This window comes from Staurois parvus, unplaced genomic scaffold (genome assembly GCF_062004578.1).
Source record: "Staurois parvus isolate SC_StPar_1 unplaced genomic scaffold, SC_StPar_1.0 ptg000783l, whole genome shotgun sequence".
Lineage (NCBI taxonomy): Eukaryota > Metazoa > Chordata > Amphibia > Anura > Ranidae > Staurois > Staurois parvus.
Genome location: NW_028318579.1, coordinates 2,751,725 through 2,775,000, shown reverse-complemented (window position 1 = coordinate 2,775,000; position 23,276 = coordinate 2,751,725). Strand labels below are relative to the sequence as shown.

At 46.4% G+C, this 23,276-nt stretch overlaps 1 protein-coding gene across 1 annotated transcript in view; it reads right to left on the bottom strand.

Annotated features, from left to right (window-relative positions):
* Positions 1 to 23,276, bottom strand: part of COL22A1 (collagen type XXII alpha 1 chain) — a 665,084-nt gene that overhangs the window by 547,475 nt on the left and 94,333 nt on the right. The window contains exon 3 of the mRNA XM_089654647.1: positions 8,581 to 9,147. Coding sequence (XP_089510773.1) covers positions 8,581 to 9,147 — 567 coding nt within the window. The remainder of the gene's footprint in view (positions 1 to 8,580; positions 9,148 to 23,276) is intronic.

The window sequence follows — 23,276 nt, the reverse complement described above, 5'->3', positions numbered from 1 at the left end:
ATGCACATTAATACAAAATTTTAGCTGGGGTGCCCAAACTTTCGATCCCCACTGTATATAGATGGATGGAGGGATAGATACAGTCATGGCCGAAATTGTTGGCACCCTTGATATTTCTCCAGGAAATCATGTATTTCTCACGAAACGTATTGCATTAACACATGTTTTGCTATACACATGTTTATTCCCTTTGTGTGTATTGGGACAAAACAAAAAAAGGGAGGAAAGAAAGCAAATTCGACATAATGTCACACAAACCTCCAAAAATGGGCTGGACAAAAGTATTGGCACCCTTTCACAACTGCGGATAAATAAGAATGTTACAAGCATGTGATGCTCCTGTAAACTCACCTGGGGCAAGTAACAGGTGTGGGCAATATAGAAATCACACCTGAAAGCAGATAAAAAGGAGAGACGTTCACTTAACCTTTGCATTGTGTGTCTGTCTGTGCCACACTAAGCATGGACAACAGAAAGAGGAGACGAGAACTGTCTGAGGACCTGAGAACCAAAATTGTGGCAAAATATCAACAATCTCAAGGTTACAAGTCCATCTCCAGAGAACTAGATTTGCCTTTGTCCACAGTGCGCAACATTATCAAGAAGTTTGCAACCCATGGCACTGTAGCTAATCTCCCTGGTCGTGGACGGATGAGGAAAATTGATGAAAGATTGCAACGCAGAATAGTCCGGATGGTGGATAAGCAGCCCCAAACATGTTCCAAAGACATTCAAGCTGTCCTGCAGGCTCAGGGAGCATCAGTGTCAGCGCGAACTATCCGTCGACATTTAAATGAAATGAAACGCTATGGCAGGAGACCCAGGAGGACCCCACTGCTGACACAGAGACATAAAAAAGCAAGACTACAGTTTGCCAAAATGTACTTGAGTAAGCCAAAAGCCTTCTGGGAAAACGTCTTGTGGACAGATGAGACCAAGATAGAGCTTTTCGGTAAAGCACATCATTCTACTGTTTACCGAAAACGGAATGAGGCCTACAAAGAACAAAACACAGTACCTACGGTAAAATATGGTGGAGGTTCAATGATGTTTTGGGGTTGTTTTGCTGCCTCTGGCACTGGGTGCCTTGACTGTGTGCAAGGCATCATGAAATCTGAGGATTACCAAAGGATTTTGGGTCGCACTGTAGGGCCCAGTGTCAGAAAGCTGGGTTTGCGTCCAAGATCCTGGGTCTTCCAGCAGGACAATGACCCCAAACATACGTCAAAAAGCACTCAGAAATGGATGGCAAAGAAGCGCTGGAGAGTTCTGAAGTGGCCAGCAATGAGCCCAGATCTAAATCCCATTGAACACCTGTGGAGAGATCTTAAAATTGCTGTTGGGAAAAGGTGTCCTTCCAATAAGAGAGACCTGGAGCTGTTTGCAAAGGAAGAGTGGTCCAAAATTCCGGGTGAGAGGTGTCAGAAGCTTATTGATGGTTATAGGAAGCGACTGATTTCAGTTATGTTTTCCAAAGGGTGTGCAACCAAATATTAAGTTAAGGGTGCCAATACTTTTGTCCAGCCCATTTTTGGGGTTTTGTGTGACATTATGTCATATTTGCTTTTCTGCCTCTGTTTTATATTTGTTCCAATACATACAAAGGGAATAAACATGTGTATAGCAAAACATGTGTTAATGCAATACCTTTTTTGTGTGAAATACTTGATTTTCAGGAAAAATATCAAGGGTGCCAACAATTTCGGCCATGACTGTAGTTAGATAGATAGATAGATAGATAGATATATATGGATGGAGGGATGGATAGATAGATATGGATGGATAGATATGGACAGATAGATAGATAGATAGATAGATAGATAGATAGATATGGATGGAGGGATGGATAGATAGATATGGATGGAGGGATGGTTGGATAGATATGGATGGAGGGATGGATGGATAGATATGGATGGAGGGATGGATAGATAGATATGGATGGAGGGATGGATGGATAGATATAGATAGATAGATAGATAGATAGATAGATAGATAGATAGATATGGATGGAGGGATGGATGGAGGGATAGATAGATATGGATGGAGGGATGGATATATATGGATGGAGGGATAGATAGATAGATAGATAGATAGATAGATAGATAGATAGATTTAGATGAATAGAGGGACGGACGGATGGAGGAATGGATAGATAGATATGGATGGATGGAGGGATAGATAGATATGGATGGAGAGATGGATGGAGGGATAGATAGATAGATAGATAGATAGATAGATAGATAGATATGGATGGAGGGATATATAGATATGGATGGAGGGATGGATGGAGGGATAGATAGATATGGATGGAGGGATAGATAGATAGATAGATATGGATGGAGGGATAGATAGATAGATAAATAGATAGATAGATATGGATGGAGGGGTGGATGGATTGATGGATAGATAGATATGGATAGATATGGATGGAGGGATGGATAAATAGATATGGATGGAGGGATGGATGGATGGATAGATATGGATGGAGGGATGGATGAAGGGATGGATATATATGGACAGACAGACAGACAGACAGACAGACAGACAGACAGACAGAGATGGAGGGATAGATAGATATGCATGGAGGGGTGGATGGATTGATGGATAGATAGATATGGATGGAGGGATGGATGGATGGATAGATAGATAGATATGGATGGAGGGATGGATGGATGGATAGATAGATAGATATGGATGGAGGGATGGATGGATGGATAGATATGGATGGAGGGATGGATAAATAGATATGGATGGAGGGATGGATGGATGGATAGATATGGATGGAGGGATGGATGAAGGGATGGATATATATGGACAGACAGACGGACGGACGGACGGACGGACGGACGGATAGATAGATAGATAGACATGGAGGGATAGATAGATAGATAGATAGACATGGAGGGATAGATAGATAGATAGACATGGAGGGATAGATAGATAGATAGATAGATAGATAGATAGATAGATAGATAGATAGATAGATAGATAGATAGATAGACATGGAGGGATAGATAGATAGATAGATAGATAGATAGATAGATAGATAGATAGATAGATAGATAGACAGACAGATAGATAGATAGATAGATAGATAGATAGATAGATAGATAGATAGATAGATAGATATGCATGGAGGGATAGATAGATAGATAGATAGATAGATAGATAGATAGATAGATAGATAGATAGATAGATAGATATGAGATAGATAGATAGATAGATAGATAGATAGATAGATAGATATGGATGGAGGGATAGATAGATAGATAGATAGATAGATAGATAGATAGATAGATAGATAGATAGATATGGATGGAGGGATAGATAGATAGATAGATAGATAGATAGATAGATAGATAGATAGATAGATAGATAGATAGATATGGATGGAGGGATAGATAGATAGATATGAGATAGATAGATAGATAGATAGATAGATAGATAGATAGATAGATAGATAGATAGATAGATATGGATGGAGGGATAGATAGATAGATAGATAGATAGATAGATAGATAGATAGATAGATAGATAGATAGATATGAGATAGATAGATAGATAGATATGGATGGAGGGATAGATAGATATGAGATAGATAGATAGATAGATAGATAGATAGATAGATAGATAGATATGAGATAGATAGATAGATAGATAGATAGATAGATAGATAGATAGATAGATATGAGATAGATAGATAGATAGATAGATAGATAGATAGATAGATAGATAGATAGATATGGATGGAGGGATGGATGGATGGATAGATAGATAGATAGATAGATAGATAGATAGATAGATAGATAGATGATAGATAGATAGATAGATAGATAGATAGATAGATAGATAGATATGGATGGAGGGATGGTTGGATAGATATGGATGGAGGGATGGATGGATAGATATGGATGGAGGGATGGATGGATAGATATGGATGGAGGGATGGATGGATAGATATGGATGGAGGGATGGATGGATAGATAGATAGATAGATAGATAGATAGATAGATAGATAGATAGATATGGATGGAGGGATGGATATATATGGATGGAGGGATAGATAGATAGATAGATAGATAGATAGATAGATAGATAGATAGATAGATAGATAATCTTTTACTGCGTCCTGATAACCTGTCTAATTCACACTTTGATCCAACTACCCTGTCTCAGTAATTAGAAATGATCGTCTAATTATTTCACATGGTTCTGTCACAACGTTTACCGACTGTTAACAAACATCCTTCCAGAAGATTGTCACTTTAGGAAACATAAATATCCTGGCATCCTCTCTCAGGACACATATGATCACAGTTTGTTCCCACAAAATCCAATTTCAGAGAATAAACCGGATGATAGGAGACATTCGAGGTAACATGGAACCCGGCGGTCACACTTCCAGTATTATTGTAGAAAATGCTTCATTTGTATTTCAGGTTTTCAGTGATTTTCGGCTGGTAATGGATTCTTCTTTTTGTCTGGTGTTCTTGCCCTTTGATGGGGGTGGAGGTCCCCAGGAGCTGACCCTCTAATTGAATTTGTGGCCGGGTGTGTTTCAGTAGATTGTAGGGCTGTCCACATTCACACAGATAATTGATTGACCCCCCTGACCCGACATTGTCAGCGCCACCCCCAACACATTGACGAGGGCAGAGAGCAGACAGACAAGGACTAAAATCCGGCTTTATGGAAACCATTAACATAAACCAGGCCAGTGCCACCTGTGAAATGTGATGGATTGTCTGGGAAGGAAAGTGTTAAGGCGTGTTGGTTGCATTGGATTCTATAAATAAAACATTTATTAATTCTCATTGGATCATCTTCTATATCTATGCAAATGAAGCAACTTTGTAACTTTTCTTCTGCTGTCCCCTGAGAGTTGTCACCAAGGACCTGGATCCTGGGTTTGTACTGTCGCAGTGCGGAATTTTGCAACAGTCGCACCCCGTTCATGCGAACCGCTGCGGGTGTGTATGTTAATGACACCCCAAAATCGTCTGCAAAACGCGGTACGAAGTGCAGAATAGGATCGCATGGGTGTGAACAGGGGCAGACTGACAACTCATGGGGCCCCTGGGCAATAGGGGATCAAGGAGCCCCTGTGTCCTTGCCCACACTCAAACCACACCCAAAAAAGCCTATGAAAGGTATCAGGGGCATCTCATGGGACCCCATACTGACCCCGGGCCCTCGGGCAGTGAATTCCCAAATGGTCAGTCCGCCCCTAGGTGTGAATACCCATGCGATCCGATTCTAGTACGGGCCAAAAAAAAGGGCCCTGCACCTTTTTTGTGTGGATGGAGTGCGATTTGAGCCATACAAAGTGTATGGCTCAAATCGCACCAAGATTAATTTGCATGTGATTGCACAGGAATGCGGTGCGGCTTCTCTGCGAATCACATGCGATATGCTGCACCGCATCAGTGTGAACCAGAGCTAATGGTAGAATTATAAAAAAAAAAAAATAAATAACAAATATGTCATACTTACCGACTGCCCTGGGGGCACTAGTGCATGCTCACTCCCGAGCCCCACTCTGAGTGTCCATAAGGCACACAGAACAGGGCTTGGCTACACCACCCGCTTCCTCCTCAGTGGCTGTGACTGACAACAGAGGAAGCCAATGGCTCCCACTGCTGTCTATCAGCCAATGAGGAGGCAGAGACCCGGGAGAGCAGGCGCTCTTGTGCACATCGCTGGATTGAGCTCAAGTAAGTATTAGGGGGGGAGCTGCATGCAGATGGCATTTTACCTTCATGCACAGAATTTTACCTTCATGCACTTGAAATAGTTTGTTTGGGCCAAGCTGGCCAAAAGGAACTTTTTCCTTCGCCAATACATGCGCCTGCTGTCAGCACTGTATAAACTGTAGGCAGCAACAGCTACATACAGTATACAGCACTGTGTTCCGGCAACGGTACAAGGAGTTCCATTTTGTTCCTGGCGCTGTTCATCCATTCACAGGAAGCCTCTGATTGGCTGAGGTGGAGAGGTTGACAAATGATATCACGATCTCCACCTCATCCAATCAGAGGAAGCCTTGTATTCATTCATAATGTCCATACTTTCCTGTGAATGGCTGAGCAGAACCCAGCCCAACTCGGTTATGTTTCGGGACCAAGACAAGAAATCCCCGTACCGCTGCCAGAAAATACTGGTTGTCGCTGACACTACATAAAATGTATACAATGCTTACAGCGCACGCATGTGTTACGAAAAGAAATAACTCATTTGGGCCAGCTTGGCCCAAACAAACTCTTTAAAGTGAAGGAATGATGGAGTTAGGCTTTAAAGTGGTTCTAAAGGTGTATTTTTTTTACTTTAATGCATTCTCTGCATTAAGGTAAAAAACCTTCTGTGACCAGAATCCCCCCCCCCATACTTACCTGAGCCCAAACTCAATCCAGGGCCATGCCCGAAACCAGTTGCTCTCTCCGCTCTTTCTCTTTACAGGACAAAGTGGCAGCAGTGAGAGCCATTGGCTCCTGCTGCTGTAAATCAAATCCTGTGATAAGGGGGGGCTGAGCTCTGCTGCCTATGTCTATGGACGCAGGCAGCGTGGCTCAAGATCAGGCCCACCCTCATAGGAAGCAGGTTTCTATGGGGACACTCGCTGAACAGGAGTCAGGACCCCAGCAAGGGACACACACTGAGCTTTAAAACTTGCATATCAGCTCTATCATTCTGTGGGCATGGGAAACCCAAGTGTGCACAGAAAAGCTTTAGAGTGCTGCCTAGAAGTCAACATCTGTGCATATACAATATTTTTTGGGGGGAGGCAGAGAAGTCATTGAGCCTAGGCAAGCACAAAATCTCTGTTTGCTTAAAAAAAAATAATAATAATATTCAAATGTGTGAAAGGGAGAGGGAAATAGGCAGGTCAATGGGGTCAATGGACGCCATATCAGGTCTCTGGGGTCAATGGAATGCCATATCAAGTCATTGGGGTTAATGGAATGCCATATTAAGTCATTGGGGTCAATGGAATGCTATATCAAGTCACTGGGGTCAATGGAATGCCATATCAGGTCTCTGGGGTTAATGGAATGCCGTATTAAGTCATTATAGTCAATGGAATGCCATATCAGGCACTGGGGTCAATGCAATGCTATATCAAATCACTGGGGTCAATGGAATGTCTTATCAGGCACTGGGGTCAATGCAATGCCATATCAAATCACTGGGGTCAATGGAATGTCATATCAGGCACTGGGGTAAATGGAATGCCATATCTGGCACTGGGTCAATGGAATGACATATCAGGTCACTGGGGTCAATGGAATGACATATCAGACACTGGGGTCAATGGAATGACATTTCAGGCACTGGGGTCAATGGAATGCCATATCAAGTCACTGGGGTTAATGGAATGACATATCAGGCACTGGGGTCAATGGAATGTCATATCAGGCACTGGGGTCAATGGAATGCCATATCTGGCACTGGGGTCAATGGAATGACATATCAGGCACTGGGGTCAATGGAATGCAATATCAAGTCACTGGGGTCAATGGAATGCCATATCTGGCACTGGGGTCAATGGAATGACATATCAGGCACTGGGGTCAATGGAATGCAATATCAAGTCACTGGGGTCAATGGAATGACATATCAGGCACTGGGGTCAATGGAATGCCATATCAGGCACTGGGGTCAATGGAATGCCATATCTGGCACTGGGGTCAATGGAATGACATATCCAACACTGGGGTCAATGGAATGACATATCAGACACTGGGGTCAATGGAATGCCATATCAGGCACTGGGGTCAATGGAATGCCATATCAAGTCAATGTCACATCTCCCCTACTGAGAACCCCTCCACATGAGAATTAAATCCCACAGTGCTTTGCCATGTAGAGTAGTTGAGAACCTGGACTAGCCTCCACAATTGGCCCAACACTGTGATAGATGACATCACTAGCCAATGGGTAAGGCCAGGTTCATCACAGTGCTGGGCCAATAGTCAAGGAAAGGTTCTCAGCCACACATTTGGCTGTACTACTCCTATGGATCACAGAAGTACAGTTCATTCTGCACTCCTGTGACCCGTTTTCAGCCAACAGCTGGCTAAAGGCCGCTGCTGGCTGACATCACAGAGGCGGTCCAGAGTAGGGTAAGATCCCGACCATTTAGGCGGGATCCACCCAGGAGTCTGGACCGGCACCTAGCTCGCCTCTCAGCTAGCACTGAGAGCCTGAGTCAGCTGTTCCCATCCCCTCCACAGCCCAGCGCCCCAGTGAGCGCTGGGGAGGGGCAGAGCAGACAGGAGTGTCAGACAGTCACCGCTCTCTGCTCAGAGCGGCAGGGAGAACTGAGCAATCAGCAGTGGCTGATCGTTCAGTTCTCCCCCTTAGAAGCAATGAGGGACAGATGCAGCTTTGGATCGATGCTGCATCCACCTAAGTAAGTGTAATTAAACAGAAAAAAAACAATCATACTTCTCCTTTAAATCTCTTGGGGATGGGGTACAGTAGAAAGAAGACATTCCATCAGGGATTGGATAACTTAAATACTTGACAAAACTTGACACAAACAAAACTTAACAAATACTTGGCAATATGGTGGGCACTTACTTTCACACAGTCTTCTCCTCAATATCCCTCTGATTTTATCAATGGCATTATAATCAGAGACATGAAAGACATGGGCCGATTTGGGCTCCGAAGCGATCTCCACCAGTTCTTCCTTGAGCGCTTCCCCAACACCTACAGCAAAGATCCTAATTCCAGCCTTATGCGCTGCTGCGGCAGGTTCTAGCACCAGGTCTTGGCTTCTGCCGTCCGTTAGCAAAATGGCCACTTTTTTAATGGACCGCTCTCTGGGTCGCCCACCTGCCTCCTCAGAGAAGCTGTACGTTGTGATGTATCTCAAAGCATCTCCAGTGTTTGTGTTTCCTCCGTAATATTTAATATTCCTAGCAGCCTCTTTCACATCCTCGCGAGTCTGGAATCTCCCCAGGTCGAATTCTGTGTAGGGTTTACCACTGTACCGTACTACTCCAACCCGAGTCTTGTCCGGTTCAATCTCAAAAGTGTCCACCAGGTTAGAGACCCACTGACGGACCTTCTCAAAGTCCTCTTTGCCCACACTTGAAGACGTGTCCAAGAGGAAGATCAAGTCGTAATTGACATTCTTACAGCCTGTAAAATAAGAGAACAAAAATATTCATATATAGAACATATTAGGGACACGAGACAAAGACGTTTTTTTTTTCTTAGTTTGTTTCTTCGGCCTTTTACAAACAAGCCCCTATGTGATAGATTCGGGCAGGTGGCAGTACTCCTAATGGAGACCTCATGGGTCTACTAGACCAAGAGGCAGACTGACCATTCGGAAACTTGGGCACTGCCCGAGGGCCCGGGGTCAGTAGGGGGCCCCATGAGATGCCCCTGGTACCTTTTTCATAGGCATGGGCAAGGACACAGGGGCCCCATGATCCCCTATTGCCCGGGGGGCCCCATGAGTTGTCAGTCCACCCCTGATTAGACCCCAATATCTCCCCTGTCCTCCAAAGCAGCTAAACAAGCACAGAGCATGCTTGATTAGCTGCTTCCCTGACTGATACAGCTCTGAAACCAGACGTGATCAAATCTTTATAATTTCTGGATTCACTACTCACAGAGGAGATCGAGAAATGGATGTTCCTCCATCTCCTTCATGAGAAGCCATCCTGGCCTACTACTACATTAAGAGGAAACTCACTTTAATTTTTTTTTTTTTGCCCAATATTATCTGTTCAACACACTTTATAAAGTGCACTTTAAAGGCATAAATACTGTAGAGGGACATGATTAAAAGAAAAATTTGTAAATGCATTGAAAACCAATTAATCTGTTCGTATTGCAAAAAAAATTTGTAAACCGAGGCATTATTTTCAATGGATTTTCATTCGTAAAACCAAAAATTACGTTAACCGAGGCGTTCGTAAATCGAGGTACACCTGTGTATATATATATATAATGTCCAGCATAAATGAGTCCACCCCTTTTGAAAAGTAAGATTTTAAACAATATCCACAAGATATATATACTATATATATATATATATATATATATATATATATAATTTTTTTTTTTATTATTATTAACCAGTTCCGCACCACCCTATGGCAGAAATACTGCTACAGGGTGGCACGGGAGCACAACATCACCTATATACACAAGGTTTTGCAGTTCCGGGTATGCAGCACATGCACGCCGTGCGCGTGCCCTACCCACACCGCCATTTGCGGCCATGGCTGTCAATCACCGGGTCCTGACCGATGATTACTTGCTGGAAACCGATGATCGCCGAGTATCTCTGACGGGGAGGAGAACTGTATGTAAATATGCCACCCCTCTCTGCCAATCCCTCCACTGGCTTCCCATTGCCCAAGAGATACAATTCAAAAACATTAACAATAACATATAAAGCCATTTATAACTCTGCCCCAAGTTTTTTTTATTTATAGCGCAAAAAATAAAAACCGCACAGGTGATCAAATATTACCGAAAGAAAGCTCTATTCGTGGGAAAAAAAGGACATAAATTGGGTGAAGCAATGCATGACCGTGCAATTGTCAGTGAAAGTAACGCAAAGTCGTATCGTAAAAAATGGCCTGGTCAGGAAGGAGGGAAATCCTCTGGAAGGCAAGTGGTTAAGCACCCCTGTCAGTGGTAAATGGTTTGTCTAATTCCTGTAACTGATACATTCGGACACTAATACAGGAGGTGTGTTACTGTCCAAAACTCCAGGTGAAAACAGAAGGAAAAAAAGCCTAAAAAAGAAAACTAATGCAGCCACCACATCTAATGATTGGTAAGGTGCAATATATTAAATTTTTGGTTTAGGGTTTAATACTTCTTTAAGTTGTTGGGTATCTATAGATTGTTATTCCTAAATGGCTTGTCATACAGATGGAAAATAATTTTCTACAAAGTATTATCTATCTATCTATCTATCTATCTATCTATCTATCTATCTATCTATCCATTCAGTTGTATCCAACCCTTGGCGACTGCATGGACCGTCACTCGCAAGCAACTTTTTCCATGAATTCTCTTAGCAATTATTTTACAGGGTAGGTTGCCAGGTCTTTCCTCAACCCCTACCATGGAGGAGATCCTGCATGGCCAGGGATGAAACTAGGACAATTTAGACAGGAGCCAATTAACCTACCAGCATGTCTTTGGAGTGTGAAAGGAAACCGGAGTACCCGGAGGAAACCCACGAAAGCACAAGGAGAACATGCACACTACAAAGTATTATATAGTTACATAATTAGTAAGGTTGAATAAAGACAATAGTCCATCCAGTTCAACCTGTGTGATTGTGTGTGTGTGCGCTCATGTCAAAAACTCATGTCCTACAGTGCTTCCAGAAAGTATTCCCAGCCAGGGGCGGACTGACAACTCATGGGGCCCCCATGCAATAGGGGATCATGGGGCCCCTGTGTCCTTGCCCAAACTCAAAAAAGCCTATGAAAAAGGTACCAGGGGCATCTCTTGGGGCCCCCTACTGACCCCGGGCCCTCGGGCAGTGCCCAAGTTTTCAAATGGTCAGTCCGCCCCTGTTCCCAGCGCTTAACTTTTGCCACATTTTGTTATGTTACAGCCTTACTCCAAAATGGATTAAATTAATTTTTTTCCTCCACATTCTACAAACAATACCCCATAATGACAACGGGAAAGAAGTTAGTTTTAAAATCTTTACAATTTATTAAAAGAAAAAAAAAAAAACCCCATATACATTAGTATTCCCAGCCTTTGCCATGACACTCAAAATTGAGCTCTGTTCCCACTGATCATCCTTGAGATGTTTCCACAACTTGATTGGAGTCTACCTGTGGGAATTCAGTTGTTTGGAGTCCACCTGTGGGAATTCAGTTGATTGGACATGATTAGGAAAGGCATAAACCTGCCTATAGAAGGTCCCACAGTTAACAGTGCATGTCAGAGCACAAACCAAGCCATGAAGTCCAAGGACTTGCCGTAGACCTCCGAGACAGGATTGTATCAAGGCACAGATCTGGGGAATGGTACAGAAAAATCTCTGCAGCATAGAAGGTCCCAATGAGCACAGTGGCCTCCATCATCTGTAAATGGAAGAAGTTTGGAACCACCAGGAATCTTCCTAGAGCGGGCCACTGGCCAAAATGAGCAATTGAGGAAGAAGGGCCTTAGCCAGGGAGGTAACCAAGCACCTGATGGTCACTCTGAAAGAGCTCCAGCATTTTTCTGTGGCGAGAGAACCTTCCAGAAGAACAACCATCTCTGCAGCACTCCACCAATCAGGCCTGTATGGTAGAGTGGCCAGACGGAAGCCACTTCTCAGTAAAAGGCAAATGGCAGCCCGCTTGGAGTTTGCCAAAAGGCACCTGAGGTACTCTAAGACCATGAGAAACAAAACTCTCTGGTCTGATGAAACAAAGATTGAACTCTTTGGCCTGAATGCCAAGCATCATGTCTGGAGGAAACCAGGTACTGCTCACCCCCTGGCCAATAACATCCCTACAGTGAAGCAGTGATGCTGTGGGGATGTTTTTCAGCGGCAGGAACTGGGAGACTAGTCAGGATCAAAGGAAAGAGGAATGAAGCAATGTACAGAGACATCCTTGATGAAAACCTGTTCCAGAGCGCTCTGGACCTTAGACTGGGGTGATGTTTCATCTTTCAACAGGACAACGATCCTAAGCACACAGCCCACAGAACAAAGGAGTGGCTACGGGCCAACTCTGGGAATGTCCGGGAGTGGCCCAGCCAGAACACAGACTGGAACCCGATTGAACATCTCTGGAGAGATCTGAAAATGGCTGCACACCGACGCTCCCCATCCAACCTGATGGAGCTTGAGAGGTACTGCAAAGAAGAATGGGAGAAATTGGACAAAAATAGGTGTGCCAAGCTTGTAGCCTCATACTCAAAACGACTTGAGGTTGGAATTGGTGCTAAAGGGGCTTCAACCAAGTACTGAGCAAAGGCTGTGAATACTTATGTACATGAGGGTTTTTACGTTTTTTTTTTTTTTTTTATAAATTGCAAAGATTTCAAAATGAACTTCTTTCACGTTGTCAGTATGGGGGATTGTTTGTAGAATGTTGAGGAAAAAATTAATTGAATCCATGTGGCAAAAGTTAAGCGCTGTAAATTCTTCCTGGGTGCATTGTATGTCCTTGTATGTTTTGTTCACTAAGATGCCCATCTAAGAGTTTCTTGAAACTATCAATACTTCCTGCGAACACACTGATTGTGGAAGGGAGTTCCACATGCTTGGCTTGTAACAAAAAAAAAAACCTAAGTAGTTTGATCCTAAACTGCCTCTCTTCCAATTTCATCGAATGGCCCCGTGTCTTCCTGTACTCCCTGAGCCAGAATATTGCTTCTAGTAGAATCCCCATTGAGGTATTTGTATGACTACCATATCTCCTCACAAGCGTGTCTTTTCCAGGGAAAACAAGTTCATTGTGTGCAGAATTTCCTTGTAAGGGTCCTTTCACATGGGTGCTCCGTTTTTTTCATCAGTTCAGTAATGTTTTTTTCCCAAGACAAAAATGGATCTGTTCACATCAGTTTTTTATCAGTTCACATCCGGTTTCCGTCTGTTTACATTTGTTTTTTGTCCGTTTACATACATCTTCTGTCCGTTTACATCTGTTTTTGTCCATTTACATCTGTTTGGTTTTTTTTTTTACGGAAGAAATATAGGGGTTAACGAATGTAAACTGATGACCCTCCCTTTTACATCCGCTAGTCCATAGACATACATGGATGTCCGTTTTTTTTTATCCCTAAATTCATTGTATGCAGCCTTTCCTCGTAAGGGTCCTTTCACATGGGCGTTCCGTTTTTTTCATCAGTTCCAAAAAAAAAACGGATCAGTTTACATCCGTTTTCAGTCCATTTTCATCTGTTTACATCCATTTTTGTCCGTTTACATCAGTTTTCATCTCTTTGTCCAATTACATCCGTTCATATCCATTGTTGTCCATTTACATCTGTTTTTAACCAGTTTACCTCTGTTTTTCATCTGTTTACATCCATTCTTGTCCATTTGCATCAGTTTTTACAGATTAAATCTGTATTTTTGTCCATTTACATCCATTCTTGTCCATTTACATCTGTTTTCCGTCCTTTTATATATACTTTTTTTGCGTTTACATCTGTTTTTGTCTGTTTACCTGTTTTCCGTCTGTTTACATCCGTTTTTTTGTCCCTTCCGTTTGTTTATAATACAGGATTTAAAAATACAGTTTGTTTGTTTTTTACGGTAGAAAAATAGGGTTTGTTTATTTTCCAAAAAATACAATGTTAACGGATGTGGACATTAATGGATGTAAACAGATGATCATCTGTTTACATCCGCTAGTCTATAGAAATACATGGGTGTCCGTTTCGAATTTGTAAACGGACAGACGAAAAATGGACATACGTGTAAAAGGGGCCAAACTGAGGTCTCCCAAGCCCCTTATTATTATTATACAGGATTTATATATTATTATTATACAGGATTTATATATTATTATTATTATTATACAGGATTTATATATTATTATTATTATACAGGATTTATATATTATTATTATACAGGATTTATATATTATTATTATACAGGATTTATATAGCACCAACAGTTTTCTCAGCACTTTACAATATAACAGGAGACAATACAGCAACAATACAGTTCAATACAAGAGGGTTAGGAGGGCCTGATCCTGGGAGCTTACAATCTAAGACTTTGTTGCCCTTCTCAGGACTCTCTCCAGCTCCGTCGCATCCCTTCTGAGGACTGGTGACCACAGCTGGACAGCATACTCCAGATGCGGTCGAAGCAGATTTTTATAGGGTGGTAATGCAGGTCATACATGGGTTGAATTCCAAACAAATTTTCTTTAGAAATCAGAAATTTTGTTTTGTAATCCCATGGCGCCACCATTGATTTCGAAATTCGACCAACCAAGCCTTCAATTTCACCTCATGTTGCTATAGAAAAGAATTTTCGTGGCCAACAATTTTCTTTTCTTTCCAGGTCACAGCTCATTTCTTTTTAGTTTATATTCTCCCATCATTGTTTCAAAATTTGTTCGTTTTTCAAAAAAATTACAACATGCCCGATCACTCAAATTCGATGGTCATATGAAAATCGCCCGTTTCTGTGACCCACCAATGGTGCGAAATTTGAACGAAAATTCTTTCGGAATTTGACCCGTGTATGGAAGGCTTTAATCCCCCTTTTTATGCACGCTAATATTCTGCTAGCATTGTTATTTTCGAGGAATTATTGACCAGTCGTTCGCTTCTGAATTGGACAAAAAATTCTTAAAGATTTTCTAAAGAAAATTTCTTTTGGAATTCGACACGTGTGGTCGGCTTTAACCCCCCTCTTTATGCATGCTAATATTCTGCTAGCATTGTTATTTTCTAGGAATTATTGACTGATCGGTCCCTTCTGAATTGGACGAAAATTCTTAAAGATTTTTGAAAGAAAATTCTTTTGGAATTCGACCTGTGTATGGCCGGCTTTAATCCTTTTTATGCACGCTAATATTCTGCTAGCATTGTTATTTTCTAGGAATTATTGACCGATCGTTCCCTTCTGGATTGGACAAAAATTCTTAAGGATTTTCTAAAGATTTTCTAAAGAACAAATTCTAAAGATTAAAGATTTTTTTAAGGAAATTCTTAAAGATTTTCTAAAGAAAATTTGGAATTCGACCCATGTGTGGCCGGCTTTAATCCCCTCTTTTATGCATGCTAATATTCTGCTAGCATTGTTATTTTCTAGGAATTATTGACCGATCGTTCCCTTCTGGATTGGACAAAAATTCTTAAGGATTTTCTAAAGAAAAAATTATAAAGATTAAAGATTTTCTGAAGAAAATTCGGAATTCGACCCGTGTATGGCCGGCTTTAATCCCCTGTTTTATGCACGCTAATATTCTGCTAGCATTGTTGTTTTCTAGGAATTACTGACCAATCGTTCCTTCAGAATTGGACATCAGAGCCATAAACAGGACACATTTTTGCAGAAAGGGGTGGCGGATTTCTGGAAATGATAATGATATTCTTAGCGGAGTTCTTACAGATCTCTCAATAATTGTTTCGTTTGAAACTTCATCGACGCATCACGGTTTGACATTTGAATAATCCCCCCCCTCCCCCCTCCTGAAAGACGTTTATTCGGAGTTCTTTCCAGGCATAAATCTTTTTATTTGATAAATACAACCCAAGCACTTTGCATGTGTGAAGCCTATCCCCCCCCCTCTCCCGTACCCCCGGAGATTCTTTCCTTTGTGTTTTCGCCCCTCCGCCTTCTTCGTCTGCGGTTTTGAGAAAGGAGATTGAAAAGGTCAGTGTTGGATGTCAAATCTTTTCCTGACCTCTATCATAAGCAACAGGGCATTATGAAAGGCCCCGCATGTCTGGATCGGAGCTGGGAAAAACGGACCTGGCAGAATATTAAGTATTTTAATGTGGAGATAAAGTTTTTAGTGGGGCTGCGGGACTAGGGAGGAGCGACACCGAGAGGTTTATGTCATTTTAGAGGGGTGCGTCGCCATTTTCAAGGTGCAAATGGCTACCGAAGCTCCTTTCAAGTATGCCGGACCTGTTCTTGTGGTTAAAGTGTTACTAAACCCCCAACAGTACAATCAGTCTGTAGATGCAGTAAAGCATGCTTGTTATACTCACTGTGGAACCTTAAGAGTTAATCATTGTGTAAAAAGACTGTTTGATCCTCTATTCTTTGATCCTCCCCTTCTTCCAGTGTCCCCCTCTTATCTCCTGATAAGACATATTGTGTAGAGTTACTCTGCACATGTTCAGCGTGGTGTGTAATGCTAGAGAGGTTTTTTTTCTTTTCTTTAGGAGAGTGCATGTGCCAATCAGCACTGTCCAGACAGAGGGTCAGGGATGCTGCATCCTCCTAGAGCAAAATTAAACTCCTCCTACAAGCTTTAACCAGTGCTCTGCTGAACACTGATAGAAGTTAAAAGACTGCTCTATACTGCTGATGAGAAAAGGTATTTAGAATTTTTTATTTACTAAAATAATTGCATTTCCATGTTGTGTGTACTGTAGGAGACCAGATATAGTGAATGCAGGGTCCGGGGAGACCAGATATAGTGAATGCAGGGTCCGGGGAGACTGGATATAGTGAATGCAGGGTCCGGGGAGACCAGATATAGTGAATGCAGGGTCCGGGGAGACCAGATATAGTGAATGCAGGGTCCGGGGAGACCGGATATAGTGAATGCAGGGTCCGGGGAGACCGGATATAGTGAATGCAGGGCCCGGGGAGACCGGATATAGTGAATGCAGGGTCCGGGGAGACCGGATATAGTGAATGCAGGGTCCGGGGAGACCGGATATAGTGAATGCAGGGTCCTGGGAGAGCGGATATAGTGAATGCAGGGTCCGGGGAGAGCGGATATAGTGAATGCAGGGTCCGGGGAGAGCGGCTATATTGAACGCAGGGTCCGGGGAGAGCGGATATAGTGAATGCAGGGTCCGGGGAGAGCGGCTATATTGAACGCAGGGTCCGGGGAGAGCGGATATAGTGAATGCAGGGTCTGGGGAGAGCGGATATAGTGAATGCAGGGTCTGGGGAGAGCGGATATAGTGAATGCAGGGTCCGGGGAGACCGGATATAGTGAATGCAGGGTCCGGGGAGACCAGATATAGTGAATGCAGGGTCCGGGGAGAGCGGATATAGTGAATGCAGGGTCCGGGGAGACCAGATATAGTGAATGCAGGGTCCGGGGATAGCGGATATAGTGAATGCAGGGTCCGGGGAGAGCAGATATAGTGAATGCAGGGTCCGGGGAGACCAGATATAGTGAATGCAGGGTCCGGGGATAGCGGATATAGTGAATGCAGGGTCCGGGGAGAGCAGATATAGTGAATGCAGGGTCACATGATATAATCATTGCTGAAATGGAGAAGGAGCCAATCACGCTCTGACCCTCCTGTTCAACAGACCTCATATGACTAAGTGCTTAGGCCTTTACATAATGTCAGTGTTGAAGGAAGCAGAAGTTCTCCAGACAAGCCTCATTACTTGCCAGGAAGCCAGGTAAAATGTATCTCTATGGAAAAGAGTGGGGAAGAGTTAAAACTTGACCAGCTTATATTTTTGCGATCTGTGCCCCCATTGAGGAGATTCATCCCACTATCTGACCTGCTGAACAATAACACTGAGGGAATAAATTGAGGGGAAATCCAGATTGTCTCCAGATCTAGAAGTTAAGGGAGATCTTCCAATGGGGCCACCTGTTCCTGGGACAACTAGCTAAGCAGCAAATTCCCTCACTTTGGGTGATTTCCACTAATTTCTTCATTTCTGGGACAATGATGGAAGGGAACTGTCAGGAATGGACTGGCCAGCAATGGTGGGACTCACCTGCCTTTTGATCTGCAGTACCAGGGCTGGCCAGCGGATGCTCCCAGCAATCAGAGACTCAACTTTGCAGCCAGCTAACACCTGGAACTGGTTATGCTGGGGTATTTAAGGGATGGCCAGACCCACAGACTCTGCCTTGGTGTTGTGTTTGTCCTGGGCCCTGTATCCTGTTTCTGTCCTGCATCCTGTTTCTGAACCGCTGCTGACTTCTGCTCTGATCCCGGCTCGCTCCTGACCATCCCTCTGCCTGACCCTCTGTACCACGCTGCTTGCTACTTGTTCTGATCCCTGGCTTGTGACCCTGACCATCCCTCTGCCTGACCCTCTGTACTACGCTGCTTGCTACCTGCTGAACCTGGCCTGTGACCCCGACCAATCTCCGCTTGCTCCCCCTGTACCTACCTGCCCTATTGATATTGACCCGGCCTGCCTGACGACGCTTGCTTGTATGTACTGTTATCTGTGGGTGGTTGGTTTGGTTTGTTTGCACTGTATTATGTTTTAGTATTGCACTGCATTTGTTTGTATTGTTAGTGTTAATAAATTACATTGTTTATAACATATCTGAAGTCTGCGTTTCCCTGCGTCAGCCACACACCTCTGGTCACACCTGGGAGCCCTGACATTACATCAAGGCCAATCCTGACCAGAAGTGGCTGCACAGGGAAGCCATCTTGGCTTGTTGATGGGAAGGATGGATCTTGATGAGGTTGTGTATTTATATCTGCTAGTGTTTGATGACAGGGAGTATGCTTATCAAACTCTGAAGGAGTATCCCCGGGATGAACTGCTAGAATGTATATGGCTTGCTCATGTTCTAGTAGATCAGGGCACAGCGTTCTCTGAGGTGCAGCCATTGATTCAGGTTTGTGCTGAGTTGGTTTCATCTGGTACCCCCGAATGCAGGGATGAATTTTTGCCACCATTTAGTGCAGACCAGGTAGAGTCCCTGGTGTGGTTATTAGAGGATGATGTGGGTTACTTTCTGGAGCGTTATTCCACATGTTCACCACAGACACTAAGAGATTGTATAAACGCAGTGCAGTCTTTGGTCAGACAGGCTTTGTGTAAGCTCAGCTTTGTTCAACCCCTACTGCAGACATGGACAGACTTGTTGCACCCAGCCTCAGTCAGCTTACAAAAACCCAGTCCTGCTTCTAACTCTACTCCTGTATTCCCACCAGCTCCTCCAGTTACAGCCCAGTATACTTGGCTATCTACCGCATGTCAGTACCCTGTTCCCACTCGCTGCACCTATCCTGCCTTTAACCCTGTAAAAAAGCCCTCTGTAGCAACTGCTCCCTCTCCTGTTCCATCCTCCAGTTTTTCTCTGTCTCCAGCTGCTCCATTTGTTTGCAGACCTGCGTTTACTTGCAGTGCTCCAGTAGTTAAAACCAGAAAAAAGCGAAAATTCTTTCCAACCAATACCATCCTGCCAGTATCCAAACCGGTGAGCCTGCCTTCCGTGGTTCAGACTGATGCCTGTACGCAGCCTGAAGCCTCTACTCAGCCGGATGCCTCTCTTCAGCCGGAAGCCTCTCTTCAGCCGGATGCCGCTACTCAGCCTGATGAACTGATCCAGCCCGACGATCCTATTAGGCCAGTTGACTCGATGCCCGCTGTTGATCCAGATGATCCGGTACCTGACCCAGTGCCCGCTGTTGTGCCAATTGACTCAGAGCCCGCTGTCATACCTGGTGACCCGGTGCCCGCAGTCTTGCCAGACGACTCGGTGCCCGCAGTCTTGCCAGACAACTCGGTGCCCACTGTCGTGCCTGGTGACTCGGTGCCCGCCGCTTCGCCTGAGGGCCCGAGACCTGTCGCTCCATCTGGGGGTCCGGCGCCCGCCGCTCCGCCTGAGGGCCCGAGACCTGTCGCTCCGCCTGGGGGTCCGGCGCCCACCGCTCCGCCTGAGGGCCCGAGACCTGTAGCCCCGCCTGGGGGTCCGGCGCCCGCCGCTCCGCCTGGGGGCCCGAGGCCTGTCACCTCGCCTGGGGGCCCGAGGCCCGCCGCTCCGCCTGGGGGCCCGGCGCCCGCCGCTCCGCCTGGGGGCCCGGCGCCCGCCGCTCCGCCTGGGGGCCCGGCGCCCGCCGCTCCGCCTGGGGGCCCGAGGCCCGTCGCCCCGCCTGGGGGCCCGAGGCCCGTCGCCCCGCCTGGTGGCCTGTCGCCCCGCCTGGGGGCCCGAGGCCCGTCGCCCCGCCTGGGGGCCCGAGGCCCGTCGCCCCGCCTGGGGGTCCGGCGCCCGCCGCTCCGCCTGAGGGCCCGATGCCTGTCGCCCCGCCTGGGGGCCCGATGCCTGTCGCCCCGCCTGGGGGCCCGATGCCTGTCGCCCCGCCTGGGGGCCCGAGGCCTGTCGCCCCGCCTGGGGGCCCGAGGCCTGTCGCACCACCTGGGGGTCCGGCGCCCGCTGCTCCGCCTGAGGGCCCGAGACCTGTAGCCCCGCCTGGGGGTCCAGCGCCCGCCGCCCCGCCTGGGGGCCCGAGGCCTGTCGCCCCGCCTGGGGGCCCGAGGCCCGTCGCCCCTTCTGGGGGTCCGGCGCCCGCCGCTCCGCCTGGGGGCCCGAGGCCCGTCGCCCCGCCTGGGGGCCCGAGGCTTGTCGCCCCGCCTGGGGGCCCGAGGCCCGTCGCCCCGCCTGGGGACCCGAGGCCCCGCCTGGGGGTCCGGCGCCCGCCCGGGGGCCCGGTGCCCGCCGCCCCGCCCGGGGGCCTGCTGCCTGCCGCCCCGCCCGGGGGCCCGCTGCCTGCCGCTCCGCCTGGTAGCCCGATGTGCCTCTGCCCGGAGTCCTGCCCGATGTGCCTCTGCCCGGAGTCCAGCCCGATGTGCCTCTGCCCGGAGTCCAGCCCGATGTGCCTCTGCCCGGAGTCCAGCCCGCTGTGCCTCTGCCCGGAGTCCAGCCCGCTGTGCCTCTGCCCGGAGTCCAGCCCGCTGTGCCTCTGCCCGGAGTCCAGCCCGCTGTGCCTCTGCCCGGAGTCCAGCCCGCTGTGCCTCTGCCCGGAGTCCAGCCCGCTGTGCCTCTGCCCGGAGTCCAGCCCGCTGTGCCTCTGCCCGGAGTCCAGCCCGCTGTGCCTCTGCCCGGAGTCCAGCCCGGTGTGCCTCTGCCCGGAGTCCAGCCCGGTGTGCCTCTGCCCGGTGTGCCTCTGCCCGGAGTCCAGCCCGATGTGCCTCTGCCCGGTGTACCGCTTCCCGGAGTCCTGCCCGTTGTGCCAGTCTTTGATATCCCGCCAGTTACCAGACCCGGGTGGTGGAACATTTTTCCCAGCTAGGACTGTTTGGAGCGTCCTGAGGCCGCTCCTTGAGGGGGGGGGTACTGTCAGGAATGGACTGGCCAGCAATGGTGGGACTCACCTGCCTTTTGATCTGCAGTACCAGGGCTGGCCAGCGGATGCTCCCAGCAATCAGAGACTCAACTTTGCAGCCAGCTAACACCTGGAACTGGTTATGCTGGGGTATTTAAGGGATGGCCAGACCCACAGACTCTGCCTTGGTGTTGTGTTTGTCCTGGGCCCTGTATCCTGTTTCTGTCCTGCATCCTGTTTCTGAACCGCTGCTGACTTCTGCTCTGATCCCGGCTCGCTCCTGACCATCCCTCTGCCTGACCCTCTGTACCACGCTGCTTGCTACTTGTTCTGATCCCTGGCTTGTGACCCTGACCATCCCTCTGCCTGACCCTCTGTACTACGCTGCTTGCTACCTGCTGAACCTGGCCTGTGACCCCGACCAATCTCCGCTTGCTCCCCCTGTACCTACCTGCCCTATTGATATTGACCCGGCCTGCCTGACGACGCTTGCTTGTATGTACTGTTATCTGTGGGTGGTTGGTTTGGTTTGTTTGCACTGTATTATGTTTTAGTATTGCACTGCATTTGTTTGTATTGTTAGTGTTAATAAATTACATTGTTTATAACATATCTGAAGTCTGCGTTTCCCTGCGTCAGCCACACACCTCTGGTCACACCTGGGAGCCCTGACATTACATCAAGGCCAATCCTGACCAGAAGTGGCTGCACAGGGAAGCCATCTTGGCTTGTTGATGGGAAGGATGGATCTTGATGAGGTTGTGTATTTATATCTGCTAGTGTTTGATGACAGGGAGTATGCTTATCAAACTCTGAAGGAGTATCCCCGGGATGAACTGCTAGAATGTATATGGCTTGCTCATGTTCTAGTAGATCAGGGCACAGCGTTCTCTGAGGTGCAGCCATTGATTCAGGTTTGTGCTGAGTTGGTTTCATCTGGTACCCCCGAATGCAAGGATGAATTTTTGCCACCATTTAGTGCAGACCAGGTAGAGTCCCTGGTGTGGTTATTAGAGGATGATGTGGGTTACTTTCTGGAGCGTTATTCCACATGTTCACCACAGACACTAAGAGATTGTATAAACGCAGTGCAGTCTTTGGTCAGACAGGCTTTGTGTAAGCTCAGCTTTGTTCAACCCCTACTGCAGACATGGACAGACTTGTTGCACCCAGCCTCAGTCAGCTTACAAAAACCCAGTCCTGCTTCTAACTCTACTCCTGTATTCCCACCAGCTCCTCCAGTTACAGCCCAGTATACTTGGCTATCTACCGCATGTCAGTACCCTGTTCCCACTCGCTGCACCTATCCTGCCTTTAACCCTGTAAAAAAGCCCTCTGTAGCAACTGCTCCCTCTCCTGTTCCATCCTCCAGTTTTTCTCTGTCTCCAGCTGCTCCATTTGTTTGCAGACCTGCGTTTACTTGCAGTGCTCCAGTAGTTAAAACCAGAAAAAAGCGAAAATTCTTTCCAACCAATACCATCCTGCCAGTATCCAAACCGGTGAGCCTGCCTTCCGTGGTTCAGACTGATGCCTGTACGCAGCCTGAAGCCTCTACTCAGCCGGATGCCTCTCTTCAGCCGGAAGCCTCTCTTCAGCCG